General features: G+C 41.1%; 1 protein-coding gene across 1 annotated transcript in view; it reads right to left on the bottom strand.

The window, feature by feature from the left end:
- MRPS27 (mitochondrial ribosomal protein S27) overlaps positions 1–21037 on the bottom strand; it is a 280865-nt gene that overhangs the window by 84809 nt on the left and 175019 nt on the right. Inside the window, exon 9 of the mRNA XM_053701439.1 lies at positions 20686–20828. Within this exon, the coding sequence (XP_053557414.1) occupies positions 20686–20828 (143 nt within the window). The remainder of the gene's footprint in view (positions 1–20685; positions 20829–21037) is intronic.

The following is a 21037-nucleotide window of genomic DNA, read 5'->3' as shown; positions in this document are numbered from 1 at the left end:
AAGAACAATATGAGGCTGTCACTAGACAAACTTATGAAAAATCTTGTGATGATCTATTCATCATTCTGAGACAAGCAAAAGAGTCAAGGTTATTAACTAAAAAAGAATTTGAATTTCTGAGTCCGACTCACCCAGTAGTGCCTACTTTTTACTGCATCCCCAAAGTGCACAAAAGCATTATACACCCACCAGGACGTCCCATAGTGTCTGGGATTGGGGGACCAACAGAGGGGATAAGTAGATATGTAGATTTTTTTCTACGTCCCTTCTTAACTGAACTATCCTCCTATGTGCAAGACACGGGGGACGTTTTAAGAAAATTGGATAAGATTAAAATGGAACCAGATATGCTCCTACTCACTCTTGATGTGGAGTCACTGTACTCTTCTATCCCACATAAAGTAGGTCTGGAAGCAGCAGAATACTTCCTTAAACTACGTGGAGAAGAGTACAGTGACAATACTACCTTGGTACTCAAATTGTTGGAATTTGTGTTAACCAATAACATATTTATGTTTGATGGAAAAATTTTTAGACAGTTAAGAGGCACAGCCATGGGCTCGGCGTGTGCCCCCACCTATGCCTGTCTCCATCTAGGTGTCTGGGAGGCAGTTGATGTCTTCCAGGAATTAGATATATGGGTGGAGGCTCACGTCGCCCTATGGCTGCGCTATGTGGATGACATCCTAGTTTTGTGGAAAGGGGATGAAACTTCAGCCAATAAATTTGTTGAGATTTTGAACAAAAACAACAGGAATTTGTTCTTAACTCACCAGATAAGTAATAAGGAAACTACCTTTTTGGATCTCAAACTTACCATTGAAGATGGATTATTAAAAAGCAAAGTGTTTCGAAAAGAAACAGCAACTAATAATCTATTATATGGTTCCAGCCATCATCCGGAGGCTTTAAAAAATGGCATTCCAGTGGGACAGTTCTTGAGGCTCAAGAGATGCTGTTCCACTGAACAAGATTTTGAAAGGCAGGCCGGAGAGATGGCTCAGAGGTTCCTTCAGAGAGGGTACTCTAAGAATCAAGTAAGGAAAGGATGGCTTAGAGCTAGGCAGAAACCCAGAAATGAATTACTATACAGAACAACTGAAAAGCCTAAGGAAGAGAATAATATTCGTCTAATAACGAAATATAACTCCCATTGGAATAAAACTGCGAAATATCCTTAACAAACACTGGCACATATTATTAAATGATAGTTCAGTTGCTAAATATATCTCTGAGTACCCACTGCTTACAGCCAAAAGAGCTCCCAGTATTAAGGATAAATTGGTTCGTAGTGAGTTCCAAAGAGATACCCCAAAAAAACTGACATTTCCTCTTCAATATTAGTTAGTTTGTGTTTTCCCAGAATTGACTCTCCTTCCTCTGATTCCTGGTTGTCATGCGATACTGGGAATTGCTCCTGTATCTCCCTCCTCTGCTCCTTTGTCTCTGCCTGCTGGAATAAGCTCGACCACCTCCCCCTCTTTCGTCTGCCTCCTCTCCGGGTCCTACCCCTAAAGGGATTCTCCCCTGTAATGCAGTTCTTATATTTTGGGGGGCATTCTCTAATTCATTCTCAGAGTTGTCTGTGCCTGAGTCATATGCATATCTGGTACTGTTATTATTTCTGTATATATAAATGGTACCTTTTTTAAAATCATCCTGATCCCTGACCATTTTACGCCTTTTTCTAAACTTAATTTCACCTTGCAAACGTTCTAAGGTTTTTTGAGCCTCTTTATTAAGTTTGTCAAAAGGTGGGTCATTGGCATAAAGATTTACCTGTTCATAAATTTTGTTTGTCTCAATTTTACTTTCCTCCAATCTTTTTTCATCCTCATCAATCATTAATTGCATCAATTCTAAGGTGCATCGTGTTAATATAGCATTCCATTTTTGGATAAAGTCAGTATTTGCTTCCACTCCTCTTAAATTTATTCCTGGGTCTAGTCTAATCCTCAGACCTCTGGGGATCAATTCTTCTTTAACATACCTTTGTAAGCTAGCTAGCTCCCACTTAATTTTAAGTTCCTTGATTGCTTTTTTCTTATATTCCTTAAATGCTGAAAATACATCATTACTTTTTTCTTCAATGTTGGTTTCGTCGATATTGATGGAGGGTTTAAACGCTTCATCAATATCACTAACCCATTTTTCTTCAGTTAATTTAAAAGCCATAGTGATAGATTCAGTTGCTAAATTATGTTCAAAAACCCGTAAAAAGACGTCAAAACACAAAAACTGCTGTATAATAATGAAATCTGATGCTCACCTAAAGAAATAAGGTCTAATGCAACTTATATGTACTTATTTTGATACAAGGGATAGGGTGCACACAGATAGAATTAAAGGGTAAAGCGTATGTGCTGGCAATCCTAAATGAATATAAACAAATTAGTTAGAGAAGAGCTCTAAAAACAAAGCCAAAAGAGGTACATGCTGAGAATGATGCAACAACAAGATTACAGCACACAAACATATAACAAGCGTAGTGCACTACTGACAACTGTGAGCGAGCATATGCAGGGTTATTGTTAACTCATGAGAAAGTCCGTCCTTAATGCCGGGCACTTTGAGTGTTAAAAACAACGCTCCGGTTTTTATTGATTAGACAGAATACCGTCCTTGATATCTCATTATTGTATATTTGATCCGGTACCGGATATAGAGGGTGTAATATGAGAGTCCAAAGAATTGGTACTAGTACTGATTACCGGCTTGATCCCATGTGCAAATGACAACTCAAACTTCAAACTTTCAGTGTGCAAGACTTAATTACTGCATGCCTTACCTCCGCTCTCTTCACACACTCTACGGTATTACTGACAGGATCTCATCGTGTGTGGCTTACAGCGATGTATTCCGCCTATGCAGCTCTTCACTTGCTTGGTTGTGTTCACTTGATATCGTCAGATTCACAGCATATCCACCATGCTGGCGTCCTCCACACTGTGTCTTGTTCTCCACATTACGCATTAGTGAGTTCCAAAGAGATACCCCAAAAAATTGGCTAACACAGGCACAAACTAGGAAAGGTTGCGAACCTTGTGGCAGATGTGTGTACTGCAAGTACATCGTTTAAAGCCTCAAATTTTTGCACTGAATATTCTGATAGGTCTTACCACATCAATGAAAGAATAGTCTGCAACACCTCAAATGTCATTTATATGTTTACACTGTTCGTGTCCCAAATTTTACATTGGGAAAACGACACGTGAATTAAAAGAAAGGGTGAGGGAACACAGAGATAGCATTAAGGATAAAGAGTCAGACAGTCCAGTGGCCAGACACTTCCAAAAAATGCATGACTCTGATTTCTCTCTCCTTAGAGTACTGGGTATCGAACACATCAAACCAAGGAGGAGAGGAGGCAATATTGACCAATTATTGCTCCAGCATGAGTCACGCTGGATGTACAGACTCAATACCCTCTCTCCCTTTGGTCTGAATGAGAAAATCAAATTTTCTTGTTTTCTATAAATAATCCTTATTAAAAAACACACTGTTAGAAAATGTATATGAAATAATATACGTGTGCTTAGTAAGGAGCATGTTGACATTGTTCACATAAGTGTTCTCAGTGTATAATTTAAATCTAATGCTGCATTTTATCAGTATAATAATAAGCAGCTTCCAGAATGTGGAATTTGGCAAAATGCCATATTTGTATAGATTAGTTGTATATCAAATGTTTAGTGTAACTTAATTGTAGCCATTGAAATATACATGCACTCACACACCTCCCTTTAAACATATATGAAGGAGGTGTAACTTTGTATCTGCACAAGTGTTATAAAGTTTGCTGTGGTGTCTATTAGACACATCTGATGAAGCCTGAGTTCAGCCCGGAAAGGGGGAGGGGCGAAACGCGTAATGTGGAGAACAAGACACAGTGTGGAGGACGCCAGCATGGTGGATATGCTGTGAATCTGACGATATCAAGTGAACACAACCAAGCAAGTGAAGAGCTGCATAGCGGAATAAATCGCTGTAAGCCACACCACGGATGAGAATCCTGTCAGGTAATACCGTAGAGTGTGTGAAGAGAGCGGAGGTAAGCCATGCAGTAATAAGTCTTGCACACTGAAAGTTTGAAGTTTGAGTTGTCATTTGCACATGGGATCAAGCCGGTAATAGTACTAGTACCATTCTTTGGACTCCTCATATTACACCCTCTAATCCGGGTACCGGATCAAATATACAATAATGAGATATCAAGGACGTATTCTGTCTAATCATAAAACCGGAGCCGTGTTTTTAACACTCAAGTGCCCGGCATTAAGGACGGACTTCCTCATGATGTTAACAATAACCCCTGCATATGCTAGCTCACAGTTGTCAAGTAGTGCACTACGCTTGTTATATGTTTGTGTGCTGTAATCTTGTTGTTGCCATCATTCTCAGCATGTACCTCTTTTGGCTTTGTTTTTATTAAAATGTATATGTTCAGCATACCTGTTTAGGATGTCATTTCTTAGTATACTGTAGGGGTGTTTTGGTGCGGCCAGGTATCCGCTTTAGCTCTTTTGATATGTTAGAGCTCTTCTCTAACTAATTTGTTTATATTCATTTAGGATTGCCAGCACAATACGCTTTACCCTTTAATTCTATCTGTGTGCACCCTATCCCTTGTATCAAAATATATATATATATATATATATATATATATATATACACACACACACACACATACATACATACAAAACATTATTTACCAGGACACACAGCACCAGGACACTCTATATCAGCAGGGATATGGAATAGGAGTATACTGAAGAACAAGCAGGAGGTGGCAAAAGGCATGTCCCTGCGACACCAGTGAAAGAATAAATTTCTGATGAGGTGAAAAATGAGACAACCCATAGTCCATACATATCCCTCAGACAAGGCAATTTACTCTGAGGGGAAAACAGAATTTATGTTTACCTGATAAATTTCTTTCTCCTACGGTGTATCCGGTCCACGGCTTCATCCTTATTTGTGGGATATTCTCATTCCCTACAGGAAGTGGCAAAGAGAGCACACAGCAGAGCTGTTGATATAGCTCCCCCTCTGGCTCCGCCCCCCAGTCATTCGACCGACGGTTAGGAGAAAAAGGAGACCCATAGGGTGCAGTGGTGACTGTAGTGTACAAAAATAAAAATTTAAACCTGACTAAATGCCAGGGCGGGCCGTGGACCGGATACACCGTAGGAGAAAGAAATTTATCAAGTAAACATAAATTCTGTTTTCTCCTACATTGGTGTATCCGGTCCACGGCTTCATCCTTACTTGTGGGAACCAATACCAAAGCTTTAAGACACGGATGAAGGGAGGGAACAAGTCAGGTAACCTAAACGGAAGGCACCACTGCTTGTAAAACCTTTCTCCCAAAAATAGCCTCCGAAGAAGCATAAGAATCGAATTTGAAAAATTTGGCAAATGTATGCAGAGAAGACCACGTCGCTGCCTTACAGATCTGTTCAACAGAAGCCTCGTTCTTGAAAGCCCATGTGGAAGCCATGGCTCTAGTAGAGTGAGCTGAAATTCGTTCAGGAGGCTGCCCTCCAGCAGTCTCATAAGCCAACCGGATGATGCTTTTCAGCCAGAAAGACAGAGAGGTCGCAGTCTCCTTTTGACCTCTCCTCTTGCCAGAATAGATGACAAACAAGGATGAAGTTTGTCTGAAGTTTTTAGTTTGCTTTTAGATAGAACTCTTAAAGCACGACCCACATCAAGATTGTGCAACAGACGTTCCTTGTTAGAAACTCGGATTAGGACCACAGAGAAGGAACAATATTTCCTGGTTAATATACTTTTGGAAACCAACTTTTGGAAGAAGAAAACCAGGCTTGTATGTAAAAACGACTTTATCTGTATGGAACACCAGGTAAGATGAATTACACTGCAAAGCAGACAATTCAGAAAACTCTTCTAGCAGAAGAAATAGCTATCAAAAACAAAACTTTCCAAGATAGTAACTTGATATTTATGGAATATGGGGGTTCAAACGGAACCCCTTGAAGAACTGAAAGAACTAAATTTAGACTCCATGGAGGAGCCACAGGTCTATAGAGACTTGATTCTAACTAAGCCTGTACAAACGCCTGAACATCTGGCATTGCTGCCAGACGCTTGTGTAACAAAAAGACAGAGCAGATATCTGTCCTTTTAAGGAACTAGCTAACAAACCTTTCTCCAATCCTTCTTGGAGAAAAGATAGAATCCTTGGAATCCTAATCTTACTCCATGAGTAACCCTTGGATTCGCACCAACAAAGATATTTCCGCCATATCTTATGGTAAACTTTCCTGGTGACAGGCTTTCTAGCCTGGATCAGGGTATCTATAACTGATTCCGACAACCCTGTTCGAATGGACCTTGATTAGAAGAAATAAAAAACTACAACTAACACCACATACTCTTTACCACCCCCGTGGAGATGCTACTTGTTCAGAGCGGCAAAGAGAATGACTGGGGGGCGGAGCTAGAGGGGGAGCTATATGGACAGCTCTGCTGTGTGCTCTCTTTGCCACTTCCTGTAGGGAATGAGAATATCCCACAAGTAAGGATGAAGCCGTGGACCGGATACACCAATGTAGGAGAAATGGGCCTCAACACAAAACCCCTCTCACTGAAGAATCACAAGCACATCACACATCTTCATTCTTCTCCTTCCTCCAGCGAAGGCAAAGACGAGACTAAGGTGCCAGAGAGGTGGGAGGGGTTTTATAGCGCTATTGGGAATCTTTGCCTCCTGCTAGTGGCAGGGAAGACTAATTCCCAGGAGTAATGGATCAAGTTTTTCTCTGAAATTCCCAATAGTGAAGGGGTTAATGGCTTAAGCAATACAACATTAGACTGGCAGTGTCACTCCGGTCTTCTGGTATTCTTTGTTAAATAGAATACCTAGGTAGTAAGCGGGCATATGCCTGGAGAACTATATGGCAGCAGTTTTCAGGAATGATTCTTAGCACTATATGGCAGCAGTTTTTGCACAATGTGTAACATTGGTAGAATCATTGCAAAACAGACAACAGAAGAGGAAAGATTTTTTCATTTTTAAACTCTATCTGAATCAAAAATGAAACATTTTGGGTTTCATATCTCTTTAACTGTGTAATAGCTGGCAAGATCTCTATTACTGCCTTGTGCCACGCACTGCAAATTGCTCTGTAAGCAGATGGGCACAGATAGCTATGCAAAGTCAAACGAGGACAGAGAGATGTGCGTAAACCAGATGTTGACTTTGCTCATAATATAGCACAAATTCCACAATTCCTGGCGCCTTTAAAATTTAAGCATGAATTTTAAATGAACAAAAATGGATGGATAACAGAAAATGCAAGCACCTAAAGCCTTTTAGCTATAGACAGCAATACATGATCTGAAAACAAGGTTATTAATATTCGTCCCTAAAGGGAATAAACTGACAGTACAATTTATCAGAGATATGATTAACTCAAAATGAAGCAGCATCATTTGGCAGAGGAAGTCAGAAGGCTTCATTGCACAATAGGATGAGGTAGTGTAAAATTAACCAACAAGCAATATACAAACAAATTCCTAGCTAACATACAATTGAACAACAAAATACTTTTTGGAATTTCAGATAACATCCATAAAATGTGAATGCAGTTAGCACTTGCAGCAGTACAGTACTGAAAAAAACACAATTACCAGAAATGTATGTTTATCTGAAACTGTGACACACAGGAGTTAAAAACTTTACATGTAATTCGATATTTAGTTGTTTGGGAAGCAAAATTTATATTTTTTTTATATTTTCAGTTTATTTACATTGTGCACATTAAAATGCTAATAGTTTTTCATTTGTCAAAGTTTTTACGTTCATATCATGCATTTTCCAGCTTTAAATATAGTAATCTTATATCAATGCCTGGAACATAACCCATTGACTTACAGTATATAATTGGATTTATTTTTAACAGATTTTTTATTTTTTTGGCAACAATTTCTTTAGGAAACAGAAATGGATGTCTACCTGGCATTTGTTGGCATTAACTTTGAGTTGTAAAGCATTAAACCATTTAGCTGGCGTAAAGTCTTATTGACTTCCATTTTTCACTAGGTTTACATATGTCCGCATTACAAGTTCATGAAAATTGTATCAAGTAATAAGCGTAACAATACCCAGATTTTCATTTACTGTTCAGCAATTTGGTAGTCTTAAGAAGAAAATTAGAATATGTATATTGCATAGCAACTCTAGCCTAATGGTTTAAAGGGACATTAAACACTAAACAAATGCTAGATAGAATGATGCATTCAAAGAAAAACATAATTTATGCTTACCATATATATTCCTTTCCATCCAGGAGGCGGCAAAGACACCCCAGCCAAAGGCTTAAATATCCCTCCCACTTCCTCATTACCCCAGTCATGTTGCAGAGGGAACAAGGAAAAGTAGGAGAAACATTAGGGTATAAATGGTGCCAGAAGAATAAAATAAATAATTGGGGACCGCTCATAGACAAGAAAAAACATGCAGGGGCTGTGGACTTTCCCTAACCAGAAGGAAAGGAATTTTATCTGGTAAGCCATAAATTATGTTTTCTTTCCTAAGATAGGGAGAGTCCCACAGCTTCATTCCTTACTGTTGGGAAAACTGTACCCAAGCTCCCAGAGGAACACTGAATGAATAACGAGAGGGAACAAAAAGTTATCCTCTCAGGAGGATGATGTCCCGCTGTTTCATAAGCTAAGCGGATGACACTCCTTAACCAAAAAGATAGGGAAGTCGAATTAGCCTTCTGTCCCTTACGATTCCCTGAATAGACAACAAACAAAAGAGGAAGATTGTCTAAACTCATTAGTAGCCTGAAGATAGACGCTTCAAGGCTGCGAGCCACATCCAAATTGTGAAGCGTTTCTTTGATGAGGATTAGGACACAAGGAAGAAAGCACAATCTCTGAATGATGTTGCCATCTGACACAAACCTTAGGAAAGAAAACCTAAATTTAGTACGTAAAACTGCTTTTTTGCATGAAAAAAAAAATCAGATAAGGGGGGCTCACATTGCACAGCAGAGATCTCAGAAACTCTGCTTGCAAGAGGCAATAGCCAATACAAAGAGAACCCTTCCAAGCAAACAATTTAATGTCAATGAAATGCAGAGGCTCAAACAGAAACTGTTTCAAAACCCGAAGAACAAGAATTTAGGCTCCAAAGAGGAGCCCCAGATCTTAAACACAAAAACCGACAGAGCCGAAATCTGTCCCCTCAAGGACTAGCAGAAAGGCCCTTCCTCCAGCCCATCCTGGAGAAAAGATAAGATCCTGGCAACCTTAACTCTGTGCCAGGAAAAAACAACGCTCTTCACACCCAGAATAAGTAGTAGAGTACTGGTTTACGAGCCTGAATAAGAGTATCAATGACACTCTCAGAAAACCCTCTCCTGGCTAAGACTAAGCGTTCAATCTCCACGCAGTCAGTCTCAGAGAATCTAGATTTTGACGAACAAATGGACATTATATTAGCAGGTCTCTGCGACAAGGTAACTTCCACGGAGGAGATGAGGACATCCCACTAGATACGCGAACCACGTCCTTTGCGGCAACGATGGAGCAATCAGGATTACTGTTACCTGCTCCTGCTTGATGCGGGCCAGATATATGAGTTTGAACCTCCATGGCACTGCTAGTTCATCTATTAGATCCGCTTTGGGAATTCCACGACCTAGATCCATACCTGGGTAGCTTGGTATTGAGATGGAACGCCATGAGATCTATCTCCAGCGTCCCCCATGTGCTGCATATCTCTGCAAACACCTCTGGATGGAGAGACCATTCCCCTGGATGAAAGGATTGCCTGCTGAGAAAATCCGCCTCGCAGCTGTCCACACCGGGAATGTGGATTGCTGACAGCGAATAGCTGTGGGCCTCCGCCCACTCCAGAATCTGAGATACTTCCTTTATCGCCAAGGAACTTCTCGTTCCCCCCTGATGGTTGATGAAAGCCACCAAGGTTATATTGTCTGATTGGAATCTGATAAACTGAGATGAACCCAGAAGTGGCCAAGCTTTCAAGGCCTTGAAGATTGCCCATAGTTTTAAAATATTGATCGGGAGGGAGAATCCATAACCCCTGTGCCTTCCTGGCATCCCAAACAGCTTCCCATCCAGATAGACTTGTGTCCATAGTCACAATCTCCCAGGATGGTCTTAAGAAGCATGTCCCTAGGGACATGATCTGGACAGATCCACTAAGAGAGGGATTCTCTCAACTGGCTGTCTAATACAATCTTTTGAGACAGATCTGAATGATCGCCATTCCATTGCCTCAGCATGCACAGTTGTAAAGGTCTGAGACGGAACCTGGCAAAAGGAATGATGTCCATCCAGGACACCATGAGACCAATCACCTCCCTTCACTGAGCCACAGAGGGACTCAAGGAGGACCGGAGGGCAAGACATGCTGAAGTTAGCTTGCAACGTCTCTGGTCTGTTAGACTCCATATCCATGAGGATATTTATATTATATTACCAGGAATTCCAACCTGGTACTTGGGATAAGAAAACTCTTTTTCAAGTTTATCTTCCATCCATGTGATCGAAGAAGACTGAGAAGGGACTCCGAGAATTCTTCCTCAAGATGAAAGGATGGTGTTTGCATCAGAATATTGTCCAAGTACGGGGCTACTGCAATAGCTTGAGTTCTGGCAATGGCTAGAAGAGCCCCCAGAACCTTCGTAAAGATTCTTGGAGCAGTAGCTAGGACAAATGGAAGGGCAATGAACTGGAAGTGCTGGTCCAGGAATCCAAACCTCAGGAACTGAAAGTGTTCCCTGTGGATTGGAACATGAAGGTAAGCGTCCTTCAGTGGTCATAAACTGGCCTTCCTGAATTAAAGGAAGGATGGACCTTATCTCCATCTTGAAGGAAGAGACACAGAGAAATTTGTTTAAGCACTTTAGATCCAGAATTTGGCGGAAAGTTCCCTCCTTCTTTGGGACCACGAAAAGGTTTGAATAAAACCCCAAACCTCTTTCTTCGTTAGGCACCGGGACAACAACTCCTAAGGAGGATTCTATATTTACAACAAGCAGCGCAACTACACGGAAGATCAGAGGAGAAAAAAAAATAGCCCAATGTAACCAACTAAAATAAGAGATATAGGGAAATATTGGTCTAATATAAAACAAAATTCGATGCTAATATACTAGATAAAAATAGAATTATAATTATATTACAATTTGATATATACTAAAAAAATCAAAAGGACTTATAACCTGTACAACATAAAATATCCTGTAACTGATTTTGAATTTCCACAATATATAAAAATGGAATATATCACCTTATGGTTATTTGTTGATATTAAATGTTTCAGTCAATCGTTATAACGGTGAAATATTGTAATGATAAACTGAGGTCAATATTCCGGCTGTTCAAATAGTGAGCCCTTTGCAGTTGTTTCCTCAAATCGTTCTGGTGCTGCTGGCTATAGGATCTTGATTGCAGTCAGATCCTCTCAAACAAACACTGGAAAAGAAAAACAACAAGCGCAACCATGATTCACTGTATCGGCTTTTATTCCAGTCAGTGCACTTCAACATCGGACAGGACTACCGGGTAAACAAATGAAAGCCCATTTGTTTACCCGGTAGTCCTGTCCGATGTTGAAGAGTTATTGCTATTAGCACTCCTTTGATGAATGACTGTAAACCGCAAGTAGGACCGGACTGGAACATCAGTGAGACACAATTGATATTATTAGCACATTTTAATCTTGCATTTTGTAAGTGTGAATTTTTATAGTCAGGGCACGGACTGGAATAAAAGCCGATACAGTGAATCGTGGTTGCGCTTGTTGTTTTTCTTTTCCAGAACTCCTAAGGAGGATAGATCCCGAACGCACCCTAGAAAGGCATACCTCTTTTCTGGTCTGGTAGACAGATTCGATAGAAAGAATCTGCCCTTTGGCGGATGAGATTTGAAGCCTATCCCTGAGATACCACCTCCAGGACCCACGGATCCTGTACGTCCTTGAACTAGGCGTCTGAAAAGAGAGAGTGTGCCCCCTACACAATCCGATTCCGGATCGGGGGCTGCCCCTTCATGCCGATTTGTTTTCCATGGGCTTCTTATTCTGCTTGGATTTATTCCAGGACTGAACCGGCTTTTAAGTACTCTTGTGTTGATCGGGCTTGGAGGAGGATTGTTGTCGTTGAGATTTGTCAGAACAAAGATTGTCGTCCCTTAGACATGTTCTTCTTATCTTGCAGTAGGAAGACACCCTTGCCTCCGGTAACCGTAGAAATAATGGAGTCCAGGCCTGGACCAAATAAAATCTTTCCCTTGAAGGGAAGAGAAAGGAGTCTGGACTTAGAAGTCATATCCGCAGACCAAGACTTCAACCAGAGCGCCCGGCTATCTAGGACCGCAAAGCCAGAGGCCTTTGCATTTAGGCGAATAATTTGCATGTTCACATCACAGATAAAATAATTAGCAATTCTCAGAGCTTTAATTCTGTCCTGAATATCCTTTAAAGGAGATTCCACTTTGATGAGTTCTGACAAAGAGTCACACCAGTAGGTAGCCGATCCGTTAACTGCGGCAACTGCAGCCGCCGGTTGAAACAAAAATCCTGTACATCTTTCGCAGAAAGGTTTCCATTTTCTTATCCATCGGCTCTCTGTCAGGGTTTTTTCCCTGCTTTGTTTGCCATGTGCTGCTGGCAGCCATTTTACTCACCTCTCTTGCTGACTTTGGTGCATAGTGTGTGATACTGCTTATTTCCTGCATGCCCTTTAATGGCCAGACTGGTGTACATCATCCATGTGAGACAGGTTGCAGTCTCAGAATTGATGTCATCACTTATTATTTAAAGGGCCACTGTTCAGCATGCTTTGCCCTTGCGTTGTCTCAGACCTGTTTGTGAGAGTTCCTGTTCCTGTGTATTACCTGTCTGTCGGACGTCCCTCCTGGTTCCTGATCCCTGGCTTGTTCCTGACTCTGCTGTCCTCCTTGTTCCTGATTCCGGCTCGTCTGACTACTCGCTTTGGCTCCTGAACATCTGACTATTCGCTTTGGCTCCTGACTCGGCTCGTCTGACTACCAGCTCTGGTTTTGACTCCTGGCTTGTTATTTGACTTGTGGACTTTATTATTTTTTGCAATTAATAAAGGTGTGATTATTTTTGCACTTCTTGTCTCAGTCTGATTCCTGGCACCCTGACACTCTCTAAACGAAGAACTATCCTCAAGAGGTATAGTAGTACATTTAGCAAGCGTAGAGATAGCACCATCCACTTTAGGAATGAAGCCCCACAAATCCAGTTGAGAGTCGGGGACCAGGAACAGCTTTTTAAAAGTAGACGAGGGGGAAAAGGAAGAACCAATTCTTTCCCATTCGATCTTAATAATGTTCGCCATCTTAACCGGCACAGGAAAAGTCAAAGGAACTTTCCTGTCTTCGTAAACTCTAATTTAGGTATCATAGGTTCTTCAGACAGAGCGGCCTCTGGAACCTCTAACATAGACAGAACCTCCTTTAAAAAACCCCACAAGTGCTTAATTTTAAATCTAAAGGATGGTTCCTCCGCAGCAGGAGGCTTAGACGCTAAGGTCTCCAACCCAGAAAGTTCACCCTCTGAAGCTACAGAGGTTAACTCATCATCGGATAACTGGTACATAATAGCTAAATCGGATAAATATTTAGATAACTTCGGGTCGGAGAGCTATGTTTAACCTTTCTCTTGCGTTTGTTTAGAGCGAGGTAATGCACTGAGGGCCGCAGACACCGCCGTTTGTAACTGTGCGGCAAAGTCCGCAGGAAGAAGGCCCCCTCCCAATGGGGGATTAGATGTGCTACGGGGAACTGCATGTGGAGTGGATAATGTAGCAAGGGTAGTAATCTCACGGGACGCCGTGTCCTAAGAGGTAGACGGCTCAGAGGAACTAAGAGCCTTAGTAGGCTTGTCTCCCTCAAACTTTATAACCATGTTAAGTCATGTGGAACATAACTGAGTGGGCGGGAAAACCACGGCTTCCTCACAATATAAACAGGTATGATTTAGTACAGGAGTACTTTCTAACAAGTCAGAGTCTTCCATAGCTCAGGTTATACCCACAGAAGGACACAAAAAAACTTTTTTTTATTATAGAAAACTGCACCTTTATACTCCCAATGGCTGGGGCATTCACCACCTCCTAGACCCAGACAGTTAACAGAGGAAACGCTCTCCTCAGGTTCAAGTCTCAGTAGGAATGGAGAAAATGAACATAGACCACACCCAGTCACATGGAGTGCAAGACAGTACTTCTCCTGTTATTACAAGTACAGCAAGTAATAGGAGCTGTGCAGCACTTTCAAAAACGAAAGGAAAACTTAAAAGTGAAATCTGTTTGTTCCAGCCAAAAACACACAGTCTATCAGCCCAGGAAAAAAATCACACAAAGCAGCATGTAAATAATGAATACACCGATTAATTAACCCCAACTGTACAATAAACCCCATTCAGAGGATATTAACCCTGGATCCTATCAAGGTATAAAGGAGCCACACTGTGACCCTGTTATAGCGTTTTATGTGTAAAAATTAAAAGGATCTTACCTCCAGGATCCATGCTGTGGAACAGAACACAGCCACGGAAGTGTGACTGTCTTATAGCAGCGCTCCTGACATGGACTTGAGTGGGAGAAAGCAGGCACAGCTGTTAGCAGTAGTCTGGATAGTTTCGCAGAAAAACTTTCCCTGCATCTCCAGACTCTAATTTTCATCAATACTCTCACTAAGAGGTTGACATGACTATTTAAAAATCCAGTCCTATCTCGAAGGTCAGATACCCTTTTTCAGGACTCTCCGAATCTTCTGACACTTCTCTGCCACCTCCTAATGTGACGAAAGGTAAAGAATGACTGGGGAAATGAGGAAGTGGGAGGGATATTTAAGCCTTTGGCTGGGGTGTCTTTACCTCCTCCTTGTGGCCAGGTGTTGTATTTCCCAATAGTAAGGAATGAAGCCGTGGACTCTCATTATCTTAGGAAGGAAAGATTAGTCTGAGAATAACATGTAGATGTATTTTTTTTAAAGTTTCATTAGCTGTTAAAATAGTGACAAAATAAGTGTAAAGTTTAAGTGCCTATAACAATGGGAGCTGTCTTGGCCCATTAGGGAAAGTTATAAATAGGTCACTAGAGTGTGCAGCCAATGGCAGTGTGGACTACAACTGTGTTCTATACTTCCATTTCTAACAAACTGAAAAGATCACAATTTCAGAAAGGAATTACAAAAAAGGGGACAAAATAAATAATGAAAGTATATTGTAGAGTTGTTTTTTTTTTATCTATCTATCTATATCTATATCTATATATATATAAATAAAAGTGTTTAATGTCCCTCTAAGGTTTGCCTTACTTATGCCACCCTCACCCATGATAGGTACTATCTTTAAGTGAACTACTTCAATGTACATCTTTTCCAAAGTCCTATGTTGAATTAATATAATTTTCTTCATGGTCTTAAACATAGCTCAAGTATATAATTATGAATTATTTAATTTATTTAAACATAAAATATTTCAGAATTTATTATTTTTTACATAGTAGTAGTTTTATATATTGGACTGTTAGCTTATTAGAAATAATAATTGAATGACCTAGCTATGTGGTTGCCATTGCTGATAGGCTCACGGGCCATGCTCGCTCAAGACCAGCAGTCCTCTGTAGTTCCAAAGCTTTACTTTAAATATGTGTTTAAGCCCCATGGAAGTTAACGCCTTAACTGCTGAGCCATTTCTACCCAAGCTGAGTTATTTTGGAGTTTTTAGATGCTGCTGACATCTAAGCCTGACTGTAGGCCATTTGTCAGTGAGAAATCAACGCATTGTATACTGGTTTTTTTTTTCCAGCAGACCCAGCAGATTGAAACCATTACTTTGGGCTCTATTTATCAAGCGACAGTGGCATACATATGTGCCCCTGTCCGTCAAAGCTCGCCTTTGGCGGGCAGAATTCCGTTGGCAGAATTCAGCATTGCACAAGAGCATTACTTTGCGCTCTTATGCAACACCGCCCCCTACCCACGCACAGCCAATCACGCACAAGATTGAAATTTCCCACCTAATTACTGATGACCACTGGTACTCTTGTGAGAACCTGTAGTCTTAATGCGACAAACGGCTTGATAAATCGAGCCCTTTATGTATCTATAATGACATCTAAAAAAATCTTCATCAAAATGTGCGGGAAAAAAACCAAATTATGCTTACCTGATAATTTAATTTCCATCTGTATGGGAAGAGTCCACAGCTGCATTCTTTACTTGTGGGAAATACTGAACCTGGCCACCAGGAGGAGGAAAAGACACCCCAGCCAAAGGCTTAAATACCTCCTCCACTTACTCATAACCCCAGTCATTCTGCCGAGGGAACAAGGAACAGTAGGAGAAATATCAGGGTGAAAAAGGTGCCAGAAGAAAAATTTTCAAATTTAGGGGCGCCCATCGGAGAACACGGGAGCTGTGGACTCTTCCCATACAGATGGAAATGAAATTATCAGGTAAGCATAATTCATGTTTTCCATCTTAATATGGGAAGAGTCCACAGCTGCATTCCTTACTTGTGGGAAACATATACCCAAGCTCTAGAGTACACGGAATGCTAACGGGAGGGGAAAAAGAGAGGCAGACCCTAATCTGAGGGCACCACAGCCTGCAAAACCTTTCTCCCGAAGGCTGCTTCAGCAGAAGCAAAAACATCAAACTTGTAAAATTTTGGAAAAAGTATGTAAGGAGAAACAGATAGCCGCCTTACAAATCTGATCCATACAGGCCTCATTTTTGAAGGCCCAAGAGGAAACCACTGCTCTCGTAGAATGAGCCGTAATCCTCAGAGGAGGTCTATGTCCCACCGTTTCTATGCTAAACGGATGACACTCCTCAGACAAAAAGATAAGGAAGTTGAAGAGGCCCCCTGACCCCTACGCTTCCCGCAAAAGAGAACAAACAGAGAAAGAGGTTTGTCTAAATTCCTTTGTGACCCGAAGATAGAACTTCAAGGCACAAACCACATCCAGAAATACGTTGTAAATGTTCCTTCGACGAAGGAGGATTAGGACATAAGAAAGGAACCGCAATCTCTTGATTGATGTTGCAAATTGACACAACCTTAGGAACAAAACCTAACTTGGTTCATAGAACAGCCTTATCGGCATGAAAACCAGATAAGGAGGGCCACATTGCAAGGCAGCAATCACAGATACAGAAGCAATAGCCAGTAGAAAAGGAACCTTCCAAGACAACAATTTAATGTCTACTTCATGCATAGGCTCCAACGGAGCCTGTTGCAAAACCTTATGGACAATATTTAAATTCCAAGGAGGAGCCTTAGATCTAAACACAGGTCTGATCCCAGCAGAGCCTTAACAAATGGCTGCCCATCTGGAAGCTCTGCAAACCTCTTGTGCAGTAACACAGACAGGGCCAAAAACAGTCCCTTCAGGAGACTTGCAGAAAAGCCCTTCTCCAGTTCATCCTGGAGAACAGAATAAGTAGGTCCTCCACACCTTATGATAGATGAGACGAGCAACCAGCTTACAAGCTTGAATGAGAGAAAAAAATAACTCTCTCAGAAAACCCTCTCGTGGCTAGGACTAAGCACCTTATGCCAGGAATATCCACAAGTCTCACACCAGAGCAAGTAGGTCCTCCACACCTTATGATAGATGCGTCGGTTGCCCGGCTTCCTGGCTTGAATGAGAGTAAAAATAACTCTCTCAGAAAACCCTCTTGTGGCTAGGACTAAGCATTCAATCTCCACACAGTCAGCCTCAGAGAATCTAGACATTGATCAAAAAGACCTTGGTCAGCAGATCCCTGCGACAACATAACTTAGATTGAACCTCCAAGGCACCGCTAATGCATCTGTTAGCTCCGCCCGAGGATCCCTGTACCTCGACCCCTATCTGGGTAGCTTGGTATTAAGACGTAATAAGATCTTCCTCTTGCAAATTTCTGCAAACACTCGAGAAGGAGAGACCTATCTCTCGGATGAAAGGATTGTCTGCTGAGGAATCCGCTTCCCAGTTGTCCACACCCGGAATGTGGATCACTGACAGCAAACAAATGCGGGTCTCCCCCACACCAGAATCCAAGACACTTCCCTCAAAACGAGGGTGCTTCTCGTCCCCCCCTGATGGTTGATGTAAACCACCGAGGATGAAATAGAATCTGATTAACTGGGACAAACCTAGCAGAGGCCAAGCCTTCAGGGCATTGTATATTGCCTGAAGATCCACAATAAGATCAGGAGGGTGCTTTACCGCCTGAGACCAGATGCCCTGTGCTTTTCTGCACCCCAAACGGCTACCCATCCTGAGACTCACAACTGTAGTCACAATTACCCAGGATGGTCTTGAGAAGGACGTCCCTCAGGACAAGTGATCCGGACAAAACCACCAAGAGAGCGATTCTCCCGATTGGTTGTCCAGAGAAATCCATTGAGACAGATCAGAATGATCGCAGTTCCACTAGTTCAGCATGCGCATATGCAACTGTCTGAGGTGAAACCTGGCAAAAGGAAATTATGTCCATGCTGGACACCATGAGACCAATCACCTCCATACATCGAGCCACAGATGGCCTTAAGGAGATTTGGAGGGCAAGACATGTTGAATCTAGCTTGCAACGTCTCTGGTCTGTTACAAATATTCTCTTGTCTATGGAGACTATTATAGTACCCGGGAATTCTACCCTGGTACTTAATACAAGAGAACTCTCTCTAGATTATCTGCCATCCATGGGATTGAAGAAGACAGAGGAGATATTCCAAATGGTCCACTCTTAGAAAAATTTATTTAGCTAGACCAAACGGAAGGGCAATAAATTGGAAGTGCTGGTCCAGGAATGCAAACCTTAGGAACTGGTCCTTGATGATTGGTACGAGAAGGGAGCATCCTTCATATCTATCGTGGTCATGAACTACCCCTCTCAAACGAGGGGAAGAATGAACCCTATTGTCTCCATCTTAAACGAGGGGACATTTAAAAACCTGCTTAAGCACTTTAGGTCCAGAATCGGACGGAAAGTTTCCTCCTTCTTAGGTACCACAAACAGGTTTGAATAGTATCCCAAACCTCTCACTGCGATAGTCTTGTAACCCTGAGCTATGACCTCCAGGACCCATGGATCCTGCACATCCCTGAACCAAGTGACTGAAAAGAGCTACTGCACCCTACACGATCCAGAAGAGGACCGGGGACCGCCCATTCATGCCGACGTAGACTCGGTGTGCTTCATGCTCTGCTTAGATTTATTCCAGGACTGAGCCAGCTTTCAAGAGCTCTTGGTTTGCTCTGACTTAGCGGAGGACTGCTGACATGGGCTTTATCAGAATGAAAAGAAAGAAAATCGTCCCTTATATTAGTTCATATAATCTTGCGGTAGGAGGGCACCCTTGCCCCCTGTGACCGTCAGGCTTGAACAGAAAAAGCTGAAGCCATATCATTTAAGCGAATAAACTGCCTAATAGCAGTACAGATAAAAGAATTAACAACCCTCAAGGCCATAAATCTTTTCTGAGTAACGTTGAGTTGGGCCTCCTGTGACGAAAGGCAAAGAATGACTGGGGTTATGAGGAAGTGGGGGAGGTATTTAAGCCTTTGGCTTGAGTGTCTTTGCCTCCTCCTGGTGGCCAGGTTCAGTATTTCCCACAAGTAAGGAATGCAGCTGTGGACTCTTCCCATATTAAGATGGAAAATTATGTTTTCATTAAAAATTGAATAAACAGCGTCGTAATTAATTGTGTGTCTTTAACTTTATAGTTAAACGAAGAAGGGGTTATCCTCATAAATAAGAGCATTTGGGTATAGTTGTACAACGTTGACAGCACATATGGGCTACTATGAGCCTCTACTCAAATAACTACATTTATTAATGCAAGGTGATCACTATTACCACAATCAACTAGCAATTAAAAGCCATATAGGGGCTTTATTTTAAAGAGAGGCTTCTTTAAAACAAAGTGTTCTGCAGATCTCTAGGCATTTTTGATAGCCTGTTATAAGTGCATAGACACACACTCAAATAAATTATATATAAACATTTTATTAAACAAGGTAACCAACAATGGTGTGTGTGTTATTTTACATAAACTCTATAGTCAAAAAGAAGGGGCTATCCTAATATAAATTAGGCCTTTTGGTATCTATCACTTTGATGTATTAATACTAAATTACGAAGTTTGTACCTCACATATTCCAATTAAAGAGGTATTCATCTGTGTAATTAATAGTAGCACAAGGTCCCCATTTCTTAAACAATTACATTTTCAGGGGTAACAAAAGTATTCAGAGGATATTTTAATGTTGTGTATTTGATCTGGATTTGAGACTTTACATAAGACCAAAAGGAGTTCATTGATTTTCATAAAAAAAAAAAAAGTCAAACAAGCGCTCACTACATATGTATAATCAAAGTGATATGCACAGATTATCTACGGGCTGTGTACATTTTGTAACATATATTGTATACATGAATTCCTAAAATTAAGAAAAAATATGTACCCAGCATTTTAATTTTGCAATAAAGTATTTTTAATTTAATTTTGAAATAAAGGATTCTTCGATCATGTTATAGAAATATAAGTTAATATTCTAGAAATTAGAAAACAATTATGCTTCTGTTTGAGATATAAATTTGATATTATAATAAATGAAAAGAACAATTAAACATAAAAAATACACTTACTGCATCTTTGCAGATCCTAATACTTTCTTCCATTAGAGATACCTTCTCCATCACATTAAGTGCCCTTCTGAAATAACCTGGGGTCCACATGAGAGGCATCTGGGTATACACAGCACGCAGACCATTGCACACCTCCACTTTTCCTGGTGGGGACAAAGAAAAATTTAAATAATTGTATTTCTAATCATTAAGTTTTTCAATTTTGTGTTTGTTACAAATTTTTTAACAAGAGAAAATCCCAAAATGAACCCTTCATGTTCTGCCTTGCCAATGACATCACTGCTCAGAACAAGATCAACCAATCCCACTGAACTAAAGCTCCTGCCCTTTATTGCAGACATTACAATACTGA

Source organism: Bombina bombina, chromosome 2, assembly GCF_027579735.1.
Source record: "Bombina bombina isolate aBomBom1 chromosome 2, aBomBom1.pri, whole genome shotgun sequence".
NCBI classification, from domain to species: domain Eukaryota; kingdom Metazoa; phylum Chordata; class Amphibia; order Anura; family Bombinatoridae; genus Bombina; species Bombina bombina.
The sequence above is the reverse complement of the archived record's forward strand: the minus strand, read 5'-3'. Positions and strand labels throughout refer to the sequence as shown.